Source organism: Macadamia integrifolia, chromosome 2 (genome assembly GCF_013358625.1).
Source record: "Macadamia integrifolia cultivar HAES 741 chromosome 2, SCU_Mint_v3, whole genome shotgun sequence".
In the NCBI taxonomy this organism is placed as follows: domain Eukaryota; kingdom Viridiplantae; phylum Streptophyta; class Magnoliopsida; order Proteales; family Proteaceae; genus Macadamia; species Macadamia integrifolia.
This window is the reverse complement of record NC_056558.1, coordinates 21,615,815-21,637,695: the sequence shown is the minus strand read 5'-3', so window position 1 is coordinate 21,637,695 and position 21,881 is coordinate 21,615,815. Positions and strand designations below refer to the sequence as shown.

General features: G+C 38.3%; 2 protein-coding genes across 3 annotated transcripts; one reads left to right on the top strand and one right to left on the bottom strand.

Annotated features, from left to right (window-relative positions):
- Positions 1–2,889: 2,889 nt before the first annotated feature.
- Positions 2,890–12,965, top strand: LOC122057423 (kinetochore protein NUF2 homolog). Its single transcript, XM_042619523.1, has 11 exons — positions 2,890–3,084; positions 3,169–3,387; positions 4,741–4,831; positions 4,962–5,141; positions 6,193–6,282; positions 8,440–8,547; positions 9,729–9,782; positions 11,307–11,421; positions 11,502–11,659; positions 11,748–11,843; positions 12,484–12,965. Exons 1-11 carry the CDS (start codon positions 2,921–2,923, stop codon positions 12,541–12,543), a joined length of 1,335 nt encoding a protein of 444 aa, XP_042475457.1. The 5' UTR covers positions 2,890–2,920; the 3' UTR covers positions 12,544–12,965.
- A 1,963-nt stretch (positions 12,966–14,928) lies between these two features.
- On the bottom strand, positions 14,929–21,365 carry LOC122071134 (ATP synthase subunit beta, mitochondrial). 2 transcript variants are annotated; one of them, XR_006138066.1, is made up of 10 exons: positions 20,811–21,365; positions 19,504–19,579; positions 19,292–19,380; positions 18,996–19,113; positions 18,793–18,896; positions 18,533–18,691; positions 18,190–18,414; positions 17,785–18,096; positions 15,248–15,573; positions 14,929–15,119 (listed from the first exon to the last, which is right to left on the bottom strand). XR_006138066.1 is itself a non-coding variant. In XM_042635427.1 (9 exons), the coding sequence occupies exons 1-9, from the start codon at positions 21,288–21,290 to the stop codon at positions 15,460–15,462; spliced, it is 1,677 nt and encodes a 558-aa protein (XP_042491361.1). In that variant the 5' UTR covers positions 21,291–21,365; the 3' UTR covers positions 15,176–15,459. The 2 variants fall into 2 exon arrangements, 1 of the variants encoding a protein (XP_042491361.1); XM_042635427.1 differs by lacking the exon at positions 14,929–15,119 and having other exon boundaries at positions 15,176–15,573.
- Between the last annotated feature and the right edge of the window lie 516 nt (positions 21,366–21,881).

Below are 21,881 nucleotides of genomic sequence, written 5' to 3'. Positions count from 1 at the left end.
AGGGTCAATCAAGGTCATCCCGGCCCTTGATGGTAAACCAAGGTTAGGGTCTGGGTCTGGGTCAGGGTCAATCAGGGTCACCTTGTCCCGACCCTGAAAAATCAGGGCCAATCAGGGCGGGTAAGGGTTGGGCCTAGGTTGAAGTTTTGTGACCCTGAGTCAGGGTCAAGGCGGGTTTGAGCTTAGTTAAGGGGACTCAGGGTTGGACTAGGGTTTTAAGAAACCCAGCCTAACCTAGCCCTGTTGCACCCCTAGTTCAGATAATGCATGGGCTAGAATGAAATAAGAGGATCTCCTTCCAACTTTTATAACCTTAGCATTGTTATATCAAATCATTAATTAATAAAAAAAAAATTCAGAATAAATTATAATGCATGCATCCATGATTTTAGCCAGGCCATTGTAAATGTGAAACAATGACTAAGATTTTTTGGCCATTTCAATACCATATAAATATAAAGAATAGAGCTGTCAATAGCCCTTGTGTTGTGAACGGCTGTTTGCTCAGTTGGTCGGTGGCTTGTCAATAGAGTACTAGACCTCAGGAGTTCAAGGGATCGATTCTCTATTTCACATTTGTGCCATATGACACTCATTCCCCCACCCCTCCCCCTCGACCTTGCCCTCGCCCTTGCCCTCATCCTCTCCCTGTTGTAGTGGTTAAAAACAATTCTTATAACTATAGTTCAAATCCCATTGGGAAGTTAGGATGGACCCCTCTCCCAAAAAAAAACAAAAAAGACCTTGTTTCCAGTTCTCATCGTATTATGTTGATTTTTGAAGAAAAATCAACATAGTGAAAATTAGTATTTTTGCCATCTTTGCTATTCGTCTTTTTATCACTTATGATAATTTTTTTAGCCCTTCTTCTTTTAAGGAATTTTTTTGTAAAAAATCATATTTTTTGCCACTGTAGTTTTTCTTTATGGTCCCATCATCAGAGAGGTATTTAAATTCCACTTTGAGGCAAATAGATCTCCAATTCTTATTAGCAGTTTTCACTGAAAAAAATCCTCCAATTAGTGGGCTGCTCGCACATCCCCAAGTCTACCCACCTTTGAATGACTAATTGGGTACTAATTGAAGGAATTAGATCCGTTTTCGCTAACCATGGCAAGAGTTGACAAAGCACAGATCTGGTTCCTCTCTCGGGCCCTGATCGCTGAAGTCGGCCCATAGTTACCTGGGCGATCAACATATATCCAGGCATTGATCTAACTGTTTTGGGCATGATGCCTCTGTTCTGGTCGATAAAAGCACAGCCGTTGGATCAATGCCTAGACATGAGTCAGTTATTCAGATAGCTATGGACACAACCTGGGCGATCAATGCTCAGGAGAGGATCCCCACCCACCAAGCACCCTACAGCTTTTTTTATCTCCTATCTTGATTTTCTCTAAATTGCACCCTACTTGGTCCACTACTCCCCCGATCTCATAATTGTGTTCAATGAATTGATTAGGGGATTTAGATCCTCTCCCATGCTACCAGGAAAACTCTCATTGGTTTCTCTTTAGCAATTCAACCCCCCCTCCAAACACGTTTGGGAGTATCTTTAATCTTGATCTATGGGTTTTCAGTTTTTTTTTTTTTCCCCCCTTTTATCTTCCCTCCCCCCTCTCTTCCAAATTGGAGGTTTGATGAATTCACAAACCAGATCTTTAAAAATCATTCAGTCAATGCATACTATAGAACTAATTACTTATGTTTTGAGTCTTTTCGAAATATATAGGTAATTTGATGGTGTCAGTGGATGCGGCTGTTTGCACCAAACGACAAAAGCAATATGGGAGAATATGCATTGATGCGAACTAAAATTTCATCTGTTCGCATTTTTATGGATTGATAGCTACCGAAGGATGTGAATCTCCAGTGTTGTGTTCATGCAATTATCCATGTTAAAAGGGGGGGGGGAAAGACATACCCAGTGCACACGGCTCTCACCATTGTGTGGTCTAGAGAGGGCTCTCACTATTTTGTGGTCTAGAGAGGGTCATAATATATGCAACCTTGTCCTTACGAATCTGTTTTCAAATGCAATTATCCGTGTTGACACAAAATAAACTTTTGAGAGCATTTTGATTCATTACGTGTTACAAAATTATAATTCCAAATAAATAAGGTGGCATTCTTTACAATTACAAATCTTTAGCTCGCTTTTTAACTTTATTATTGAAATTTGATTTTTTTTTTTCCAAGACCCGTTAAGAAGAACTTAGATACTAAAGTCATACAGAACATCATGATGATCAACCAATCTCAATTCCAAATCAATCAAAATCATAATTAAATTGGAATTGACCAATTTTACTGATGTGCTACTAATTCCTTGAATCATGCTTGTGGGAGATAGAGCATGAACTTAACAAACAAAATTTAACTACTGCTGCCTTGGGTTGTAGTTACAATCCAAGCTTGCAGCCAAAGAAATAGAATCTCAAAAGGTTTTTTGAAAAATATTAAAATTTAGAAGGACGTTTGTGAATTAAAAGAGAAGTGAATTACTCCATTTTTTTGGCTGAGAGGTAGAAATTTTTAGGGAAATTTATGTCGCCCTCCCTTGTACTTTGGTCCAATTACACCTCCCCATGGATTTTCATTTATTCATTTTCCCCTCTAAACGCTAACGGTGCTATGTTTAAAGGAAAAATTCAAAACTCTTTTTTTTTTGATAGGAAATTCCAAACTCTTCAACGGTGTTATGTTTTAAGGGGAAAATATAATAGATTTTTAAAATCCAAGGGTAAGTGTAATTGCACCAAAGTACAAGGGAGGACGATGTAAATTTCCCAAATTTCTAAACCGAAACAAAAAACAAAAACATTGGAAATCGAGGGATGCTAAACAGTTATCCCCGTCTACAATCGTTGGAAACCTTTAAACTGGAGTCGCTGAACAGAAACACTCCATTGGCGGGAAAATGGCGTCGACCTTCTCCAACCCAGCCCTCCCTCACAGAGACATGGTCACGATACTTTCTGAGTGTCAGATCGCAAACATCAGAGAAGAAGATCTCTCCAACCCATCTTCTGAACTCGTATGTGCAATCTACACCAACCTTCTCATCTATCTCGATCCTCTCCAGTAGGAGTCCTAAAACCCTAACTTTTTCTACCTTTCTTCGGCAATTTGTACTTCTTAATTTGTTCTTGGTTTCTGATCTTGTAGGGATAATCCTGACCAAGCTGATTTTGGTGCTTTGGGGCAACTGGATAATCCAGACCTTCATGTTGAATCCATTAAGACCATGAATTTGTACCACAAGGTGAAGGAGATTGTTGCTGCAGTCAATTGCCCCATTGAATTCACTTTGAAAGATATGATAAAGCCAGATACAAAGAGGACGGGCGTAATCCTCAGTGCGTTACTCAACTTCTCCCTTCACAGGTAAAGAGTTTATGATCATTTTGTCTTCTGCGCTGAGAAATTCTTGCTCTCCTATTTAGTACTTAAAATTATTTCTGCTCCCCTTGGTTCTTTCCGGAATGAAATGGTTTGGTGAAGCATCTGAGGGTTCCATTATTCACCAAAAATTGTACTTACTCCCATTTGTCACCAAGATAGGAATGATAAGAAACTTTATCATTTCATGAGAACCTCAGTTAACCTTCCTTCTTGGTTTATTTGGAGCATCATCTTGCTTATATAATTGTTGTAGGACTTCAAATTGTAGTAATATCGTTCTGGGTGGCAGCACACTGCCTCAGAGAAACGTGCTTTTCTTCTTTTCCCCTAAAGTACTTACAAATTCTCGCGTCAAATCTGAAAAATGTGTTTTTTTTTTTGGGGGGGGGGGTGGTGGGGTGGGGTGGGAGTGGGGTGGGGAGGGGGGACATTCAGATATCGGGTAAACAGTCAAGGAAAACAAAATAAATCTCAGTGACCCAAAATACAGTGGAAATACCTATGATCTGATTGGACTGTCTGAGTTATCCTAATGACAGTAATTTCTGGCTTTGGAACTGGACTTTGACGTTGTAGTCAAAGGTACCAATCTGAAACTATCAGGAAAACATAGTTTGGAACGGTGCTTCATTGATCATAATTAATTATTTAATTGTGTTGAGATGTAGAGGGTGGACCAAGGCACAATGTTAAGGTTGCTCCATTGCAACCAAGTGGTTGCAGGTTCGAGTTGGGAAACAGCCTCTCCGTGAAGTGGGGGTAGGATGCATATATTATGACCCTCCCCGATCCTGCAGTGATGGGAGCCTCATGCACTGGGTACGCCTTTAATTGTGTTGAGATATGTAGATCCTTAACTATCAGTCATAGTTGAGATTTACAGGCATCAACGGGTCATGTTGGGATGGTTCTAAATCTCTCAAATCAGCAAAGATGCTGAAGTTGAATTGAAAAACACTTTTGTTAATTTGGTTGGGTATTACAGAGCCCGACATTTCTTTCATCTTGGCCATATCAAGTAAAGAAATAGATAACTGGAATGAAAGAGGAAAAATTTGTTATGCACTATCAATAGTGGGCGAGCCTGTGGCACAATGGTTAAGTTACACTATTACAATATGTTGGTCACAGGTTCAAAACTTGAAAACGGCTTCTCCTGCGAAGCAGGGGGTAAGGCTGCGTACACTTTCCCCTCCCAGACCCTGCAGTAGCAGGAGCCTCGTGTACTGGGTTGCCCTTTTTTTATTTTTTTTATTTTTATCAATCGTATACTCTAATGGTTTTTAGTTTACATTTTTGTTTCATTTTTGTTGTCTTTGCACTTGAGCATGGCAGGGAAGGAAAATTGACTCTATTACAACCAATTGTTGATGAGATGAATTTCTACGAACAGCAAAGTTTGGAGTTGGAGACAAGGATTTCTCAGGTACCTTTATAGGAAAACATACTGCAATTGCAGTAAGATCCTTTAATTTTACCTTTCTGTTTGCCCCCTTCTTTCCTTGTTTCCCTTTCAATCAAATTATGGAAACCCATCTTATGCATCATCTTTGCAGATGAATGTGGAAATTTCAGAGCATAGAGAAGCAAGGGAAAGGGAGCAGCCATTTGTTCAACAGTTAGATACTGAAGTCAATGAGCTACGCCAGACCATCCAGGGACTTAATAACCACCAGATGTCTTTGAAGGGATCCTTTAGAACTTTAAGGGAAAACAGTAAAGAAATGGATGAGAAGGTTGGTGCTTTGATCTTTAAACACTGCTCATGTTTGTTCCTTGGTTTGATTAAAAAGGGGGCAACTTTTCTTTCCCCTTAAATTGTGTCCTCTATGGTTACATGGAGTTCTTGGCTCCTTGCTTTCAATATATTCTTCTCTTTTCTTGATAAAATCATTATTTATCAAGGGGGGAGAAAAAAAGAACTGCACAAAATAACCTAGCATAGCCATGCTTTAGCATAGTTTAGGTCTTGACCCTAGTATGACCTCAAATAGAACTATTTGGAGGGCTAGGATCCTTGTAGCTGAATAGTTGTGTTGTTGCGGTTCTTTTCTTTTTATTATTATTTTATTATTTGGTCTTTGCTTGGATCCATGTAGCCGACCCCATTCAGCTGGGATAAGGCTGAGTTTGTTGTTTGTTGATAGCCCTGCTTTAGAGTATTTGTACAGGGATTGTAGTTGCAATATCTCTTTCATTTCATACTTGAATATGTCCATGTTAGTCTCCTGTATAACTTATGTTATTCTTAAGTTTAATCCAATTTTCCTTTTATAGTTGTGATTATTATGTCCCTTTGCAAGTGGAAGATTAAGCATTAGAGTACTCAGCTAGAATTTTTAGATTTGGGGATATTGGAACTTGAGAGTATCTCATATGGGCATTTATTGTATTTTTTTCCCCTTTATTAGTTGATCTCACATTTCATTTGTTGATTTGCATATCAAATTTTTTCTGTAAGCAATATCTGTATTTTTCTTTATTAGTTGATGACACATTTCATTTGTTGATTTGCATATCAAAAATTTTCTGCAAGCAATTCCTGTAAGTAGCTTATCTATGCTTGAGGTTTCTGTTGTACAGTGTCTTTCAGTTTTCTGAACTACAATATTGTATTTGCTTCTTTGTTGTTTGTCAAAGGATTGTTTATTAGGAGTATTTTTGGTCTAATCATGCGGCATATATTATACAGATTGTGCCTATTGTATTTGAAAAGATAAAGATGTCATACAGCTTGATTAACTGCTAAACTTTTTCCTTAATATCAGTCCTTTTACCTTTATGCAGATTTCAAATGCTGAGTTTTTATTGGTGCAAAGTGCACAAGAAAATGCCAAGTTGAGATCTAAAATTGTCCAATCACCCGACAAACTGCAGGTAATGATACTATTTAACTAAGGTGTGTTTGAAATTGTATAATATTCTCCTTATACCAGGTTCAGTTCTTACTATTACTACTGACATGCGTGGTAAGGTACCCCTATGAAGACAAGTTAATGTTATGATTGTGTAATGTGTGCAATAGTTTGACCACATAAAGAGGTGCTATTTTTCTGATCATAATGCCATTTAGAGATAAAGGATTTCAAATGCTCCATGCATTGTTTGGATGGTAATATGCATTTTCTTTTCTTTATACATAATGTATGAATTTGATATTCTCTTAATCCCTTGAGCCATTGAGGCTATGGTTGCAATTGGGAACAATGTATGTTGGGAGCACAAAGATTGGGTAGTAGTGCTCCATGCATACTGTGATGCTTTTCTGTTCTATTTGGCATTTCCTGATAATAAATAAGACATCATTCTTTCCCAAGTCACCATGCCCTTTGTTTTGGATTGCTCAACAAATGTCTGCAGGGCCTTACCAATTATCATGTCAATGGTGTTAGTTAACTGGGTTTAACAACATTAGTTTAAAATAAGGATTTTCAAAAGTTTGTCTTCTTATATACACTATACATTGGCATCCTTTTTTCTTTAGGCCCTGTTTGTTTGATGGAGAAAAGTGGAAAATTTAAAAATAAGGGTGGAAAACTTGTGTACTTTTTTCCCACAAACTACCACAAATATGAGTATTTGGATAAGTAGGGTGGGAAGCTTATAGACAAGGTCATTTAATGCAATAATTGTTGTCTGCTGGTGTGGCACTTAACTTTTCCCACCCCACTCACTTCCATATTGGTAGGACTTCATGGAAAAGTTGTTTTGCGTCTCTCTCTCTCTCTCTCTCTCTCTCTCTCTCTCTCTCTCTCCCCTCTTATTTTCCTCTCTTTCCCATAGAATTCCACCCCCACTCCATTTTCTCTCTTTCCCACAGAATCCCACCCTATCAAAAATTACATATTATGTTATGTTTGTTTCAAATTCTTGACCCGTTTTAAAGAATGACCCGCTCTGAAATATTTTAGTGGCAAACCGAATGTTTTTTTTTTCCTGAGACCTGTGATGATAGCTATGACCCGGCCAACCATGACCCAATGGATTGACCCAACTTGGAGCAATATATATGTACTATCGTCTTGTTGAGCAAGTACTGTGAAATTTGAAGGTTTTTCGTGATAGGGTTTCTGGACGAGTTTTCTTGCTAAGATTTGGGTGTTCTCGAGAGAGATTTCCATTTTTTCTTCCAATATAGTGAATCATCTTCTTCTTCGCCTGAGGACGTAGCACACCACACCAGTGTGTGAACCTCGTTAAATCTTTGTCTTGTGTGAATCTGTGTTTGTTTTCTTCGTTTTGTTGGTGTTTGTTTTAACATATTCCATTATTTCATTTCCTTCCCTTTCCTTGTCAACCTAACCCACAACATATAGGACCTACCCTCACAAGTTTCCCACCCCTTTTTATCCTTCAAACAAACAGAGCCTTAGGTTTTAACCTATTGTTCTTGGTTGACCCTTTGGACCTATGCTTTCATTTCTTAAATACAATGCTGCTTTTAGTAACACATGATATATTTCTTGCCTCTATATTTGACGCATCTAGATGCTATTCAATCTCTGAATTCATACTCCCATTGATTTAAAGTACAACAAATTGTTTGCATGTCTATTGAAGTGTTCTCTTCCACGGCCAGATGATCTTGATATTATGTACTTTTGCAATGTCATACTCATCCAGGAACAATATCTATTAGTAGCCATTCTGTACAGTGGTTCCTGGTCAATGGTTTTGCTTTTTGTAATTCTCCCTTAACTTTATAATGAACTTCTCTTTTCATGCTGTCATATTTTGTGCATGTTTTCCTAGTATCATGGGAATATGCAGTTGTCCTCACACCCCCTCCCCTCTCCCCTAGTCTTTTATAATTTCTCTTTCTTTTGTGCTTCAATTTCCATAAAAAAAAATCTGATTGACTTGTTTCTGAGCTGTTTTACTTTAGCTACTTAGCTATCCTTTAATGTCATTACATTGTTACAATTTCAAACTGCTGTCCAGACTATGGAACTTTGTCGCATTTCATATATCAATTCATTTCGGTTCCCTGCTTACCAAACATCCACATAGTTACTCACCCATTTCTCTGTAAAGGGGGCTTTGGAGGAGAAGAAATCAACTCGGGCTGAAATGAAGAACTCTGAAAGATCAGCCATGGAGTTGTTTCAGGAGAAGACTGCAGCTGTTGAGGTGTATTCGAAGGTATAATTTAATAACTTTATTTGGACATTATGTTATTTCATGGAGCTCCCTTGATCTATCTTGATTTAGGGTTTGAATGTGTGTATCATATTGTTTATTCATCAGAAGGGACAAGAGGGGAAAAAAAAAAAGCAAAGGAAGAAGGAACTTATTATCCCATATAAACTCTACTTCGGTCATTATGTAGCTGTTGATTAAGATTCTAGCCTTCAAAATTGTCCTCATCTTGAATTAGTTTCTCAGGAGGATTGTCTTGTTTCATAGCTTATAATGGTGTGTGCGCTCCACTATTTATCACTAGATATCTGTGCAGCATTATGGACAACCAATGCCAAACTGGAAGAAAAAGAAAGGCATAAAGTCAGACTGGTGTGAAAAAAGAAACCAGAAAATGAGCATTTTCCTGTGCGGAATTTGAGATGGCCATACAGAGCGTCAAGAGAACATTTGGGTCTCTTTTTTTGTTGCCTTTCCTAAATAATAACTTATGTTGTCACCACTCCTGAAATGTTCACGATGCCAATGCCAAATGGTAACCAAAACTGTTTCATGGTCGTTCCAATTTAATGACACTGTGCAGTCAAGTCCTGGGAAGTCGTCAATTGAAGCTTTAGGTTATCTGATATGGTACTGTCCTTACAATATCGCTATTGAGGATTGGATTTTGATGTTTCTTGCATAAAACTAGGGTAGACTTCATTTTAGGTATCATACTTTACCCGAGTTTCATGGTTGACAGTTCACACCGCTTAGCACTGGATCCCTACGGAATTGAGGCTGAAAAGAATCTCAGACTAGTTAGCATGTTTGTAATTCAGTTTGCTCCATGAAGACCTTAAGCAAACAGTGAAGTAGTTTGTAAGTGTAGGCTAGGTCAAACCTTGGAATGGTTACAATCCTAAAATAACGTATGATCATTTTTTCTATCACTGTTTGAAATGTATATATGAATCTGCATAGTTAATTGGCCAAATAATGATTCCTTCCTCTTGTTAAAATTTTATTCTATCATGGTCTTTGGTGTATAACCTGGTGGGTGGCTGAATTTGGGGTAGTGAGAATGAAAACACTATTTGTTGCACAAATGAAAATCCACATGGCTTTTGTTCAGTTATGCCTTTGTGTGCCCACATGAAGTAGTTATCTGGAATGACCGCTGAGTATGCCTCTTTCCTTTCCAGGCTTGCAAGAAAATGTCCAAGCACCTCATGCAGATGCAAGGAATACAAGAACAGGTCTGGTTTTACCTTAATCGAGTTTACCTTTTTTTTTTTCGAGGCACCCCCCCTTCCTTTCTTTTTATTACTTGCATCCCATAGCATGATTTGGAGATCTGTGTTAGTGAATAAATTTGAAGGTGGCTGATAAAAATTAAGAAAAGAGACTGGGTAATGTGGATCCTGGCCTTCCAAAGTGTTAGGTTAGGATTCCATGATAAAACCAGAATCGTAGGGCAGAAATAGAACCAGAATAGGAGACTCAATATCACAGATTTGATTAATCTGAAGGGGCTGGTATAGTGGTCGAGTAGCATTAAGGAAGTGGGGATTTAAGTCCCCAACATTTTCAATCCCATAGTTATATCTGATGATGGAGAAATAGAAAGTATACAAATACAGAATTAGAATCTGATTGATATTAGCAATTAGAAACCAATCATACAGGAGCATTCAAGAAATAGAAACTGATTTTTAGAAGCCGGCAGAACTGAAGAATTAGAAATAAGACTGACCAGAAATAGTAACTAGAAGAATTTGGTAACAGGTGTCGAATCCAAGCAAAAACTGAAGTTGATTGAATCCAGATGGTCAGAACCTTTGGCCAGCTTAGGCAGGATACATGAAGAAAAGATAACTGAGATCAGAGGTAGGTATTGAGCTCTGTGTGTAGTCAACATCAGAAGGCAGACCTGAGATATGAACAGAAACTGAACATAGAAAACAGAAGTACTGATTGAAAGAACCAATGGATTAAAACCCAATCATTGCTGTGATTCAATAGATAGAAACAATGAAAGTACTCTCACCAATAATGGATTTGAAACTAGAAGACATACCTGTAATAGTTGAAGAAGAAAAGAGAAAAAAAGAAGTAGAATGACTTCCACAAAACCATACTAGTCTTCCACAGAACTCACATAAGCAAAATTGGAAATCCCTATGTATGGTTAGGAGTGATCCTTTACAACTTGAGTCTCTCTTCAAAAAAGAAGTTATTCTACAATATTACAAAATAGAAACTAACTACTTTAATCCCATATCGGACTTGAATCTCTAATATTTGGGCTTATAAAAATGGCCCATTACAATATAAAGCCCATGGCCCATACAACCCATTGGGCACTCAAATTAAGCCTATTAATCCATTTTTGGTCCACTTTGATGATATAGTTCTTTTGAACTAGATCACTGGGTGAAAATATGGAAGAAAATTGAATATCTATATAGCTGTAAGGTGGGTTCACCTTACACCTGATGCATTATCAAGGATGGGATCAACGATTCCCATATTAGGTGTCCTAGGCTTGAAGCATACCCACTCAAATTCCTCTGTGTCTCTTAATATGATCAAACTTATCTTGGTCTATGATGTGGCTGAGGCTCATCTAACGGTATGCATGGGTGAACTCTTCATCTTTTTATGATGCCAACAGTTGTCTTGATGATGCTTTTCGGAGTTGAACTAACTTGGTCTTGCAATTTTTATACTCAATCCTTCTTCCTCAAGAAATATTTGTAATTCTACATGTGCACTATCAGGTCAACAAATCCAAAGGAATTGATAAAGATGTCAAGATTTTGAAGGCTAAGCTGACCGAGGATGAAGTGTTGGATATGTCCCTTGAAGCAAAAGTAGTTGAACGGCAGGGAAAAGGTAGCCTTTAAGAAATTGATATGGTTCCTTTCACTGTGTATATGTGTTGCTTCAAATATTATTACCTTTTACTCCTCCAGCGGAACAGGTGGAGGAATTAAGGAAGGCACTGGAGAAAGAAAGATATCTGAAACATGAGGAGGTTACCAATGAACTACATAATATTACGTTGGAGGTGGAAGAAAAGAAGCATGATCTACAAACAAGACAAAGAAAGGTTGAAGAAGTTGTAGCAGAGGTAATTTCAGTAGTTGATTCTGAAACCTGACCTTGTACAGGATTTGCAGTTTCAAATCTAATTTATTGTTCTTCTCTTCTGATATCAGGCAGAAGACACAGCTTTGAAGATTAATTTAGTGAAAGAATCTGCTGCAGTCATACAGCAAGGACTAGAGCATAAAAGTCAAGAGGTTGTGAATGAGGTTAGTTTGAATCTGTTTCTTCCATGTTTTCATGTTCAACACAGTTAATAAATTCAAGTATAATTTGGCCAACATTCAGGCTGAATTCATATGTAAAATGTGGGAAATTTTGTTTCCATTTTTGGGGGATTGAAAATAATTAGGAAGATGAATGATTGGCCTAAATGCATTCCTTATGAATAATTCAGCCTGAAATATTCAGAATTTTTATTAAACTTTGTAATCATAAAACATGGACCAATTTTCTTATCCTGGTTTCTTGGAAGGTAAATGTTTGGTACATGAATTGATCAACTTCCAAGTTTTTTCCCTACTCCATTTTCTTGGCTGAACTTTGACTGCTTTTTCCAAATTTGCAAATCGAATTTAATACAAAGTCTCTTGCATTTTGAATTATACCCAAATCAAAATTTGCTTTGGTCTGACGTTGTGAACTTATCTTAAAATCAGTCTACTTTTCTAGCACCAAATTCCTGGCCGAGTTGTTATAGATATGCCTCATGTTGGTATGTGAAATAACTGTGATTTAGCTTGAGCTACATCCAACTCTATTGTGTGTGTGCATGCACATGTGCTTGTTGTGTGTGTTTAGGTAGCAGTCCCATGGAACGATTTAAATACTTGTTTTTGGTGTCTGTAGTTTCACAGTTATACAGGTAAGATGGGAACCCTTCTGCAAAGCATCTCTCACCCAAGCTAGAAAGGTTGTATGGGCATCAATCCCCAGTGGGCAGATCTAAGGAAGCGGCATGTCTAATTGCATCATGTAAATACTCCGGTCATAGCCAGCAGTAACTTGGTTAAACAATCCTGGTATTGATGAATACCCTCTTTTTTATGGTCCAAACCTGCTTCACTGTTTTATGCCATGGGAGAAATATTACTCTTGTTCCTTTTCTTTGTTTTGTGAGGGCATTATTGTATTTAAGGCACATGAGTTTTGCAATTTTGTAGGAATTATTATCTGTATTTTTTTTTTTTTTGGGGGGGGGGGGTTGGAATTGGGTTGGTGGGACAAGGATGAGCTGTTTCAAATTGTCTTGGCTTTGAGTCTAGGAGACTTGACATATCAAACAGTGAACTATAGCACTTTGATCAAGGACTTCAGAATTCTATGAACCACTCTCCCCTTTGTTTTCAAAATGAGGCTGATTCAAGGGTCCATAAGTCATAAAAATTTGTTAATCCCAACATTTGTCTTTATGGCATATCATGGGTAAGTATTCTGAAGGTTTGACAGATGAACAAGCAGAACCTGGTTAGACCATTGACCTTTTTATATGCAGGCTGCTTAAAACATGAACTGTTTGATTTTGGTTGAACCATTGGATCAAACAGTTTGACCATTTTCAGCTGCCAGTTTCTTGTCTATTAATTAAAGAGTAATTAGTCATTCATACCATGCTCAGCAGCTTGATGGTTGTGTAAAGCAAAATCTGCGAGCCGCCGGACAGATCATGATTGGTCAATGAGCCTAGTAGCTTTTGGTTGGTTGGTCAACAAATTTAAAGAGCTTCCCAGTAGAAACTGCTGCCTACCTGCACACCAAAACATACCCTTCACTCTTGCTCATACACCCACCATCACCAACATTGAAATTTGGAAAAATGTTTTCTGTGGGGAGCGCAGCCTCTGGCATAGTCTCTCTCCTTCCCTATGTAAAATGACCCATATAGTCAGAGGAGAGAGAGACTGTGGGAGGCGCTGGTGGAGGCTGCACTCCCCCCACAGAAAACACTCGGAAATTTATAAGAGCCTTTCTACCTCTCATCACTTAAAAACAATTCTCTGCTAAATTTAGCACACCCTTAAAAAACTTGGATGCAAAAATTAGTTCGTATCAGAGAGTAAACGGTTCAGAACAAGTCACAGTCCATAACCCTCACATTAGTTAAACCTCTATTTGAGAACTAAGCGGGAGTTCGTGTTGGATCAAACCCAGCTTTAATAGAATGAATTTTTTTTAATGGGAAAAGGAAAATTCATAAAATTAAAAGAGGAGAATTTACACTACGGAAGTCCATGTGGGAGGGAATTCAGGTTCTCTTCTTGAAAACCATTATACCAAGAAGTTTCAGATACTTGAAGAACATCATCATCATGTTTTTCTTTGCTGGTACGAGAGCTTTGCCAAAAAAAGAGGTATGCCACGGAGACCAAAATTTTTTGCCATAGTTAATCAAAAAATTCTGCAGAATGGGCGAATCAGTCTGCATGACTCTCACTTCCAACCGTCCTCCATTGCCTTATTCACACCCAGGAGCGGCCCTCGGAAGTACGTTTCATCTGTGTTTTTGTCATAATATAATCAGCGCTAATTAAAGTGGAAGTTTTGTCTTTTGTTAAGCAATAAAATCGAAGCAGAAATTGTAGTCTGATCAGTTACTCCCACACAAAAGATAGTCGATGGGTTCCATTTATGGCATATCGTGAGGATGGGGGAGATTGGATTTGAGATCACCTAGCTTTGTATTTAAACATTACTTGCTGTTAAAATCCATCTATTAACGGAATGTATGATGCCAATAAGATTGGGTTGGGTTTCTCTTGTTTGAAAACCACAACATTCCTATGGTTCCAGATGAAATTGTTGGAGGGTTTTTAAGGATGTTGTATGCCTATCTCACATTAAAATGAGAAGGCCTTTGACGACTGACGAAGCATCCGACAGTGCAATAGAATTGACATTGTCCAATGGAATTCCTAGGGATGATTCCAGGCCTTGCAATAATCTAGTTCCGAGAATGAAATGCTATAATTGATATTGACCATCAGGAATTGTGGAGCACAACTGATTATATCATACCAAACTAGGGTTAGCAAAATCTGATACGACCGATTAACCCAACACGACCACAACCGGATATTTTAATATTCCGGTTGAACCCAATTAACACAAAGCTTTCAAGTAGTGTTCAAGTTAACCCTTTTGTGACCCAAGTGATTTGTAAAGAAAAATTGAATTCATATCTCTCCATGAGTTACCATAATAGTCTACCATTTCGCCCATACCATAGGACCTCACTGCGATACTGAAGAAAAATCAGACGAGTTCTTTTGAGATACTCTACCAATGGAACAACAGTTAGATGCTCCAAAAAATCTAACATCTGTACTTCTGTATCATATTAGGTAGAAGCACGATTCGATTAGTACAGCATTTTACATGACAATGTCATGGTCAACCCAGTGGCTTCATGCCAAAAACACACTTCTGCGTTCATCAAAATGACACTTCTGCTAACAAAATCCATTCAACCTGGAGCGAATAGAATCCTGTGTAATGCATTTCAAGATGTTAATGAGAACAAAACAAGCTTATGTGACAAAAATAAATAAATAAAAACATGTATAGAAATGGCAAGGAAAAAAATTAAATGTTTTCGTTTCTCTTTTGATTTTACCATTATTGAACCGAAAAACAAGGATGGGCCAGCATGGCAGGCCCTCTCTAGCTCGTTTATCCACCTCCCACATATCCGGCAAAACGAAAAACAAAAATAAAGTTGATCTCAAAAAAAATGTGCAACCCCAAATGGTGGCAAGAGCCACCATCACCCAAATTATTGATTTTTAAGGTCCCCGGGAAGAAAAAGAGGGACAAGAAACCGTGTCCTTAGGCTGCAGACTCCTTGGCAATCTTCTCAGCCTTGGCAATGACCTCTTCAATTCCTCCAACCATGTAGAAAGATTGCTCAGAAAGGTCATCGTATTTTCCATCCAACACTCCCTGCCAAGAATTCAGCACATCAAACATTCTAATCACAGTAAAAGAAACTGAAACGAGCATCCAACCATATGATAGATTTGAGTGATAATACTTATGGACAGTTCTAAGATTTGAAACACAACTGAACTCATCAAAAACAAATCCTAAACAACCACATTTCTTCTAAGTTCCACAGGTAAACATCTCAACCACTGGTTCATCTCGTAGGATGCCAGCACTATGGAATCAGAAAAATCCTACCAGCATCAGCTGACACATAATCCAGGTAACGAGAATAAAACAAGCTAACTGACAAGGTACACTTGCATCGATAACAGAAAATATAAAACTACTATACAGAGGACAGAAAAATATCACTCGATGGCAAAGAAGAAGAAACGTTGCATTTCTTGGAAAGCCAATTAGCTTTTCCAATTATTCCAAACAATAATAAATAAGCCACCAAATTAAACTAATGCACCTAATAACTTGACACAGGTACTGCTGAAGCACCCATACATCCACTAAGAACAAAACAGAATTCCCGGGCCCCGGATATGTACACTAATATGAAGCCCCTTGTTATGCCTAAAAAAATGCAATAATTAAGGGCACTAAATGTATTAAGCATAAAAATAAACTGAGCACCCAAAGGATATTAAACGCTAACAATAAGCCCTTAGATGCCAATGGAAATGCAATAAACAGGCCACAAATAACATCAAAATTTTCATCAAATGCGGACAAAGAAAGCGACGAAAAAGGGTAGGAATTGTGAAGGAAGCAATTTGAAAAAAGTAAAAGTATCATTAACCTAATTCAACTCTATGGTCTTTAAAATGAGAAATCTTGGGGCTAGTTCAGTTACTTAGGTACTAGATGTAAGTACCACACCATCACGTGTGCTTCCGAAATCAAGTAAAGAACTGGACTGGTAACCAGTGGCAGTACAAATCCACCCATCTTCTATTTTCATTTGATTCAAAACAATGAATGTTGAGTACTTAACTTCTATTTTGTTCAAAAACAAGAGTTCCATTTATTTGTAAGGTGCAACTCTCCAATAGGAGTGACCAATGGCAGCGTTGAGTTGGAAATGTGACATAGGATCATTTAGTAATGGCACTGAAAGGGAGAAACCAGGAACTAGCATGGCAAGTCTAGGAAAGGGAAACAGTAGTTTGGCTTTAGGGGAAACTAGATTGATGTTTGTGATGGGGTGTTTTGGAGAAAACAAGGGTTTCGAGAATATTTGCAGCTCAGAGTGAGGGAAACAAGTATGTTTAGTTGAGGGAAATGCAATGTATGTGGACAAAATGGCATAAAAAGAAGAAGAATAACCGTGAGCAACCACTCTCAGGCTTCTGGACAGTCACACCTAGAAATAGAAGCACTCAAACCTCCATAGGAGAAATCTCCCAACGTTTATCAACTTTCTGAAACTTCATTACCTTTTGGAAAGTCACATACAAATAGGAGACTTTCTTAGCATATAAGGAAGGAACTAGCCTGTAGAGAAAGTACAAAAATGCGCACCGACTGAAAATTACAGAACTCCCCCAGTCCAAATTATGAAAATACCCTATAATATTAAAAATACCCTTCTCCAAATACAGAAATAACCCCCAAAAATATTACAATATTATCCCAAGCTTGATATCTTTTCGATCAGAGGAGTTTTGAAATTATTCTTTCATCAATAATTGTAATGGCCTTATTGAGTGGAGAACTAGTGCACTAAGGACTGAATGGGTCAGTTTGGGATTGGACACCCTTAAATTCTACCACCCATGTGCAGCTTGATATCTTATCAATCAGAGGAGTTTCGAAATGATTCTTTCGTCAATACATGAGTTGAGAACTTCTGCACTAAGGAAATGATTCTTCAGTAGAGTATTTAAGCACACTACTGTTATTAATAGCTTTCCCAAACATGTACTTAAGGTTCAAAACAAATACATGTATCAGGTTAAGTAATCTTTCAAAGTTCCCAATGACTGGTTCTGGCAGCACGAGCACTACATATGGTTCCAAGTTGTTCATTGGACAGCCATGAAATGCAAAAACCAGATTAGGTTTTCGGGCACCTCTCATGGGTACCTATTCCATACAGTATTTCTATTTATTAAGTAATATAAAAGCAAAAGACATTGAATAGCTTGCACATGTATGTCAACTATAGCCAGAGGCAAGACTGAATTGGGAAGCATAACAGTTGATATGTTTTCTTACCTGGAAACTTGTAATGCTCTCCTTCAATTCTACATACTTCCCAGGGGCACCAGTGAAAACTTCTGCAACATGGAAAGGCTGACTCAAGAACCTCTGAATCTTACGAGCACGAGCTACAGTCAATTTGTCATCTTCACTCAACTCGTCCATTCCCAAAATAGCAATAATATCTTGGAGATTCTTGTAGTTCTGCAGAACCTTCTGTACACCACGGGCAGTATTGTAGTGCTCTTCTCCCAAAATATGAGGAGAAAGCATACGGGATGTAGAATCCAGGGGGTCGACGGCAGGATAAATTCCAAGCTCAGAGATCTGTTCGGAAAAGGACCATTTAAAAAGGTTTTAACAACAGAGGACATGCTAGAAATTGCTATGGAATAACTTTAATTCAATAAGGAAAAATACCTGTCGGGACAACACAGTTGTGGCATCCAAATGGGCAAAAGTGGTTGCAGGAGCTGGATCTGTCAAATCATCAGCAGGCACATAAATAGCTTGGACTGATGTAATTGAACCTTTCTTAGTTGTAGTAATACGCTCTTGAAGGCCTCCAAGATCTGTTGCCAAAGTTGGTTGGTATCCGACCGCTGATGGGATACGACCAAGCAAGGCAGACACTTCTGAGTTTGCCTGCAAGATAGAAGGTAAATTAGTCAGAAATAGTATTCCAAGGGGAGAATTTATATATATATATATATATATTATATCTATATATGAGAAGCAGCACTTTTAAGACAAGCAAGCTTACTTGTGTGAAACGGAAAATGTTGTCAATGAAGAGAAGCACATCTTGTCCCTCAGCATCTCGGAAGTGCTCAGCAACCGTGAGCCCAGTAAGTCCTACCCGAGCACGAGCACCAGGAGGCTCATTCATTTGACCATACACAAGAGCACACTTGCTTTCACTCTAACAAAAAAGAAACATTGATGTTCAATAACAAGCAAATACAGAAAAATGTGAAACAAATACATCGATAAGGAAATATATGAACCACAAAAAAAGTGGACCTGCTTCTCCCCTAGCTTGATGACACCACTCTCAATCATTTCCCTGTAGAGATCATTACCCTCACGGGTGCGCTCCCCAACACCAGCAAAGACAGAGAAACCACCTGAACAAATATTAAAGTATAACATTCAAGTATTCAACACAAGAAGTGATTAATGAATAACAATAAGAACATTTCAGATGCACTTCTGTATAAGCCAACCATGAGCTTTGGCAACATTGTTAATCAGTTCCATGATGAGCACAGTCTTCCCTACACCAGCACCACCAAACAAACCAATCTTTCCTCCTCTCTGGTATGGTGCAAGAAGATCCACAACCTATATACACCCAAAATACAAATTGGATATTCGCTATTCAGATTAAGACTCAGCAAATATTTTCAGTACAGGCAGAAATTTCGAAACAAAGAACGTAGGAAGGAAACAGCTCAAAATGATGACACATATGTTAAACAAATTCCAAGAAAAATAAATTTAATGGGAAAAATGTATCTACCTTAATTCCAGTGACTAGGATCTGTTGCTCAGTTGCTTGTTCAACAAATGCTGGGGCTTCACGATGGATGGGTAGGAAGTGATCGGTTGCTATTGAAATGGGGGGAAAAAAAAAGAAAGAAAGAGGATCAACAATAGAGAGAAAGAGCATATGAATCAAAATAACAGAAATCTAATGAGAGGAATACATGGAAAAAGGGTCAAATTCCTTACTTATTCCACCCCTCTCATCAATAGGCTCTCCAATCACATTCATGATACGGCCAAGAGTAGCTCTACCCACAGGCACCTAACAATTCACAAACTAATCCAAATGAGTTGAGATCAACTAGAGAACCACCTCTGTGGCAAAAGAGCACAAGGGAGGGGGTTAAGAAAATCCTCGTCAAAAAAAAAAAAAATTGAGCTCATTAGTAGGACTTTAGAAAAAAGAAGCTACTCATAATTTGATAGTGAATGCTAAGATTAAAAACATTTTAAATTTGAAATTGAAACTCGGAAATAAATACAAACAGGAAACACACATGAACAAAACCTAAAGAGAAATGCTAAGATGATTGTGTAGTGAACAACAGGTCTAACCAGTAAAACCATCCGATTCTCAACTAGAAGATATGGCACTTCAGAATAAGGATTTGAAATGGGCACTGTTCTTTATTCAGATTCTGAAGTTGTAGCTCCAAGGTGCTACCCCCTAACTAAATATGCATCAATACAGAACCCTTGCCAGCAACAATAACACATAAAATAAATAAATAAATAAACATTGTAATGGACATTTGGTGTCGATTCACTACAACAGCAAATCAATTCTCAGCAATTGCTAAACACAAGCTTTAACCAGACACTTGGTGTCAATTCACTAGATAACTGTTGTTCTGCTATATTAATTCATGACAACAATGTGTAATGGAAAGATGGTTCCTCCTATACATGTTAAAAATAAATCGGTTCTTCACAAAATCTACTCAGGAGCTGATCTGAGAAAACTCATTGAAATCATACGTGAATGCTATATATATGGCGATGAGTGCCAATAGAAACCCAGAAACTAAGGCCAACCACCCACCGCAGCTTTACTTTGAGGTCAGAGTGACAGGCAAAACGAGATCAAGAGATTCAAACAGGAATCAGTAAAAAAACACAAATCGCATTTTCTCTCAGAAAACTCGCACGTGGTAGGGGGATGATACCATAACCAATCCTTAGCCTATCCATCAGAAGGGAAAAAACAAAATGTTAGACCTTCCTCAGTGACCAAGCAAGCGTAGGCCTAAAGCAATGAAATCGGCAACAGATTTACTTCTGCAATCAGCTAAGTCAACAAAGTTCAAAATTCATAAGCCTATGATCGAAGCCATCAAAAGCTTTTCTTCTACAAATCACTGATTGATATCAAAACCTACATTGTGCTTCCCAATTATAAATCAAAAAGGCCTAAGAGATCAGAAAAACAAACTTGAACCAAATAATCATTAAGGCAAATGAAACGCTATTATTCCAAAATAACAAACACTCACAGTAATAGGAGAACCAGTGTTGAGCACCCTCTGTCCACGAACAAGCCCCTCAGTCCCATCCATGGCAATGGTCCTCACCATGTTCTCACCCAAATGCTGAGCAACTTCAAGAACCAAACGGATCGAATTGTCCAAGACCTCAAGAGCAGTCAAGATCGGTGGCAACCCATCATCGAATCTAACATCGACGACGGCACCGATGACCTGACAGACGCTGCCGACCGAGCCGGCACCGGTGAACTCATCAGTGATCTTGCCACTGGGGCTAGCACCCTTCGTCGAAGGCGATGATGAAGGTGCAGGAGCTGCAGCAGAAGTGGCATAATCTAAAGCGCGATTCAAGAGATAACCCTTGGGAGAAGCGCGAGATGCAGGGGAAGGTGAAGGAGCTCTAGGGCTAACGATCGATGATGATGGTTTCGATGCAGATCTTCTTACTGACGATCGGAACAGAGATGATAAGACCTTGCGAGAAGCCATGGCTATGGCTAGGTTTTGGCCTTCGCTTCTTCCTTTCGGTCCTCGTCGGATTGAAAAAGAGCGAGCTTCACTTACTCTGCTACTTGTATAGAGAGAGGATTGAACTAACCTGGTTGTATGGTAAATTACTGCGTTACCCTCAAGTGCAAAGGAGTATGCGACTTTTTGGAATTCGGTGGTTCAGGTGGGTTGAGGGAGTGCTCAACCTTTATTTGCTATGTGGCCACGTGGATGACACGTGTCAATGGTCCCACCACAGAATATATCTAACCTTGGAACTAGCAAATGTGTGAAAATTTCAGAAAGTCAAATCCTATTTTTAAACGTGCAAGGGCCAAGGAGAAACCTACGATGTTTACCCAAAGAGACAAAACAAAAAAAGAGAAACCTAAGATCAAGGAGGTGAAAATCTTGATTCTTGTTTTCTAGAATTAATTTGGGAGCATCTTTTTAAAATCGGATCGAATTGGATCAGATCGATCGAAACCAGTCCTAACTCCTAAGTCGATCTAATACCTAATCAGATTCTTGTTTTCTAGAATTAATTTGGGATATTGGTTTTAAAAATTAAATTGAATCGGATCAATCGAA

Excerpts from the sequence above, each read along its gene's own strand:
- LOC122071134 (XM_042635427.1), bottom strand. The coding sequence starts at position 21,290 with ATGGCTTCTCGCAAGGTCTTATCATCTCTGTTCCGATCGTCAGTAAGA. Across the intron at positions 19,381-19,503 it reads TGATGAGAGGGGTGGAATAA|CAACCGATCACTTCCTACCC; the intron begins GTAAGGAATTTG and ends CCATTTCAATAG. Across the intron at positions 18,415-18,532 it reads ACATTTTCCGTTTCACACAA|GCAAACTCAGAAGTGTCTGC; the intron begins GTAAGCTTGCTT and ends TCTATCTTGCAG.
- LOC122057423 (XM_042619523.1), top strand. The coding sequence starts at position 2,921 with ATGGCGTCGACCTTCTCCAACCCAGCCCTCCCTCACAGAGACATGGTC. Across the intron at positions 3,085-3,168 it reads ATCTATCTCGATCCTCTCCA|GGATAATCCTGACCAAGCTG; the intron begins GTAGGAGTCCTA and ends CTGATCTTGTAG. Across the intron at positions 8,548-9,728 it reads CTGTTGAGGTGTATTCGAAG|GCTTGCAAGAAAATGTCCAA; the intron begins GTATAATTTAAT and ends TTTCCTTTCCAG.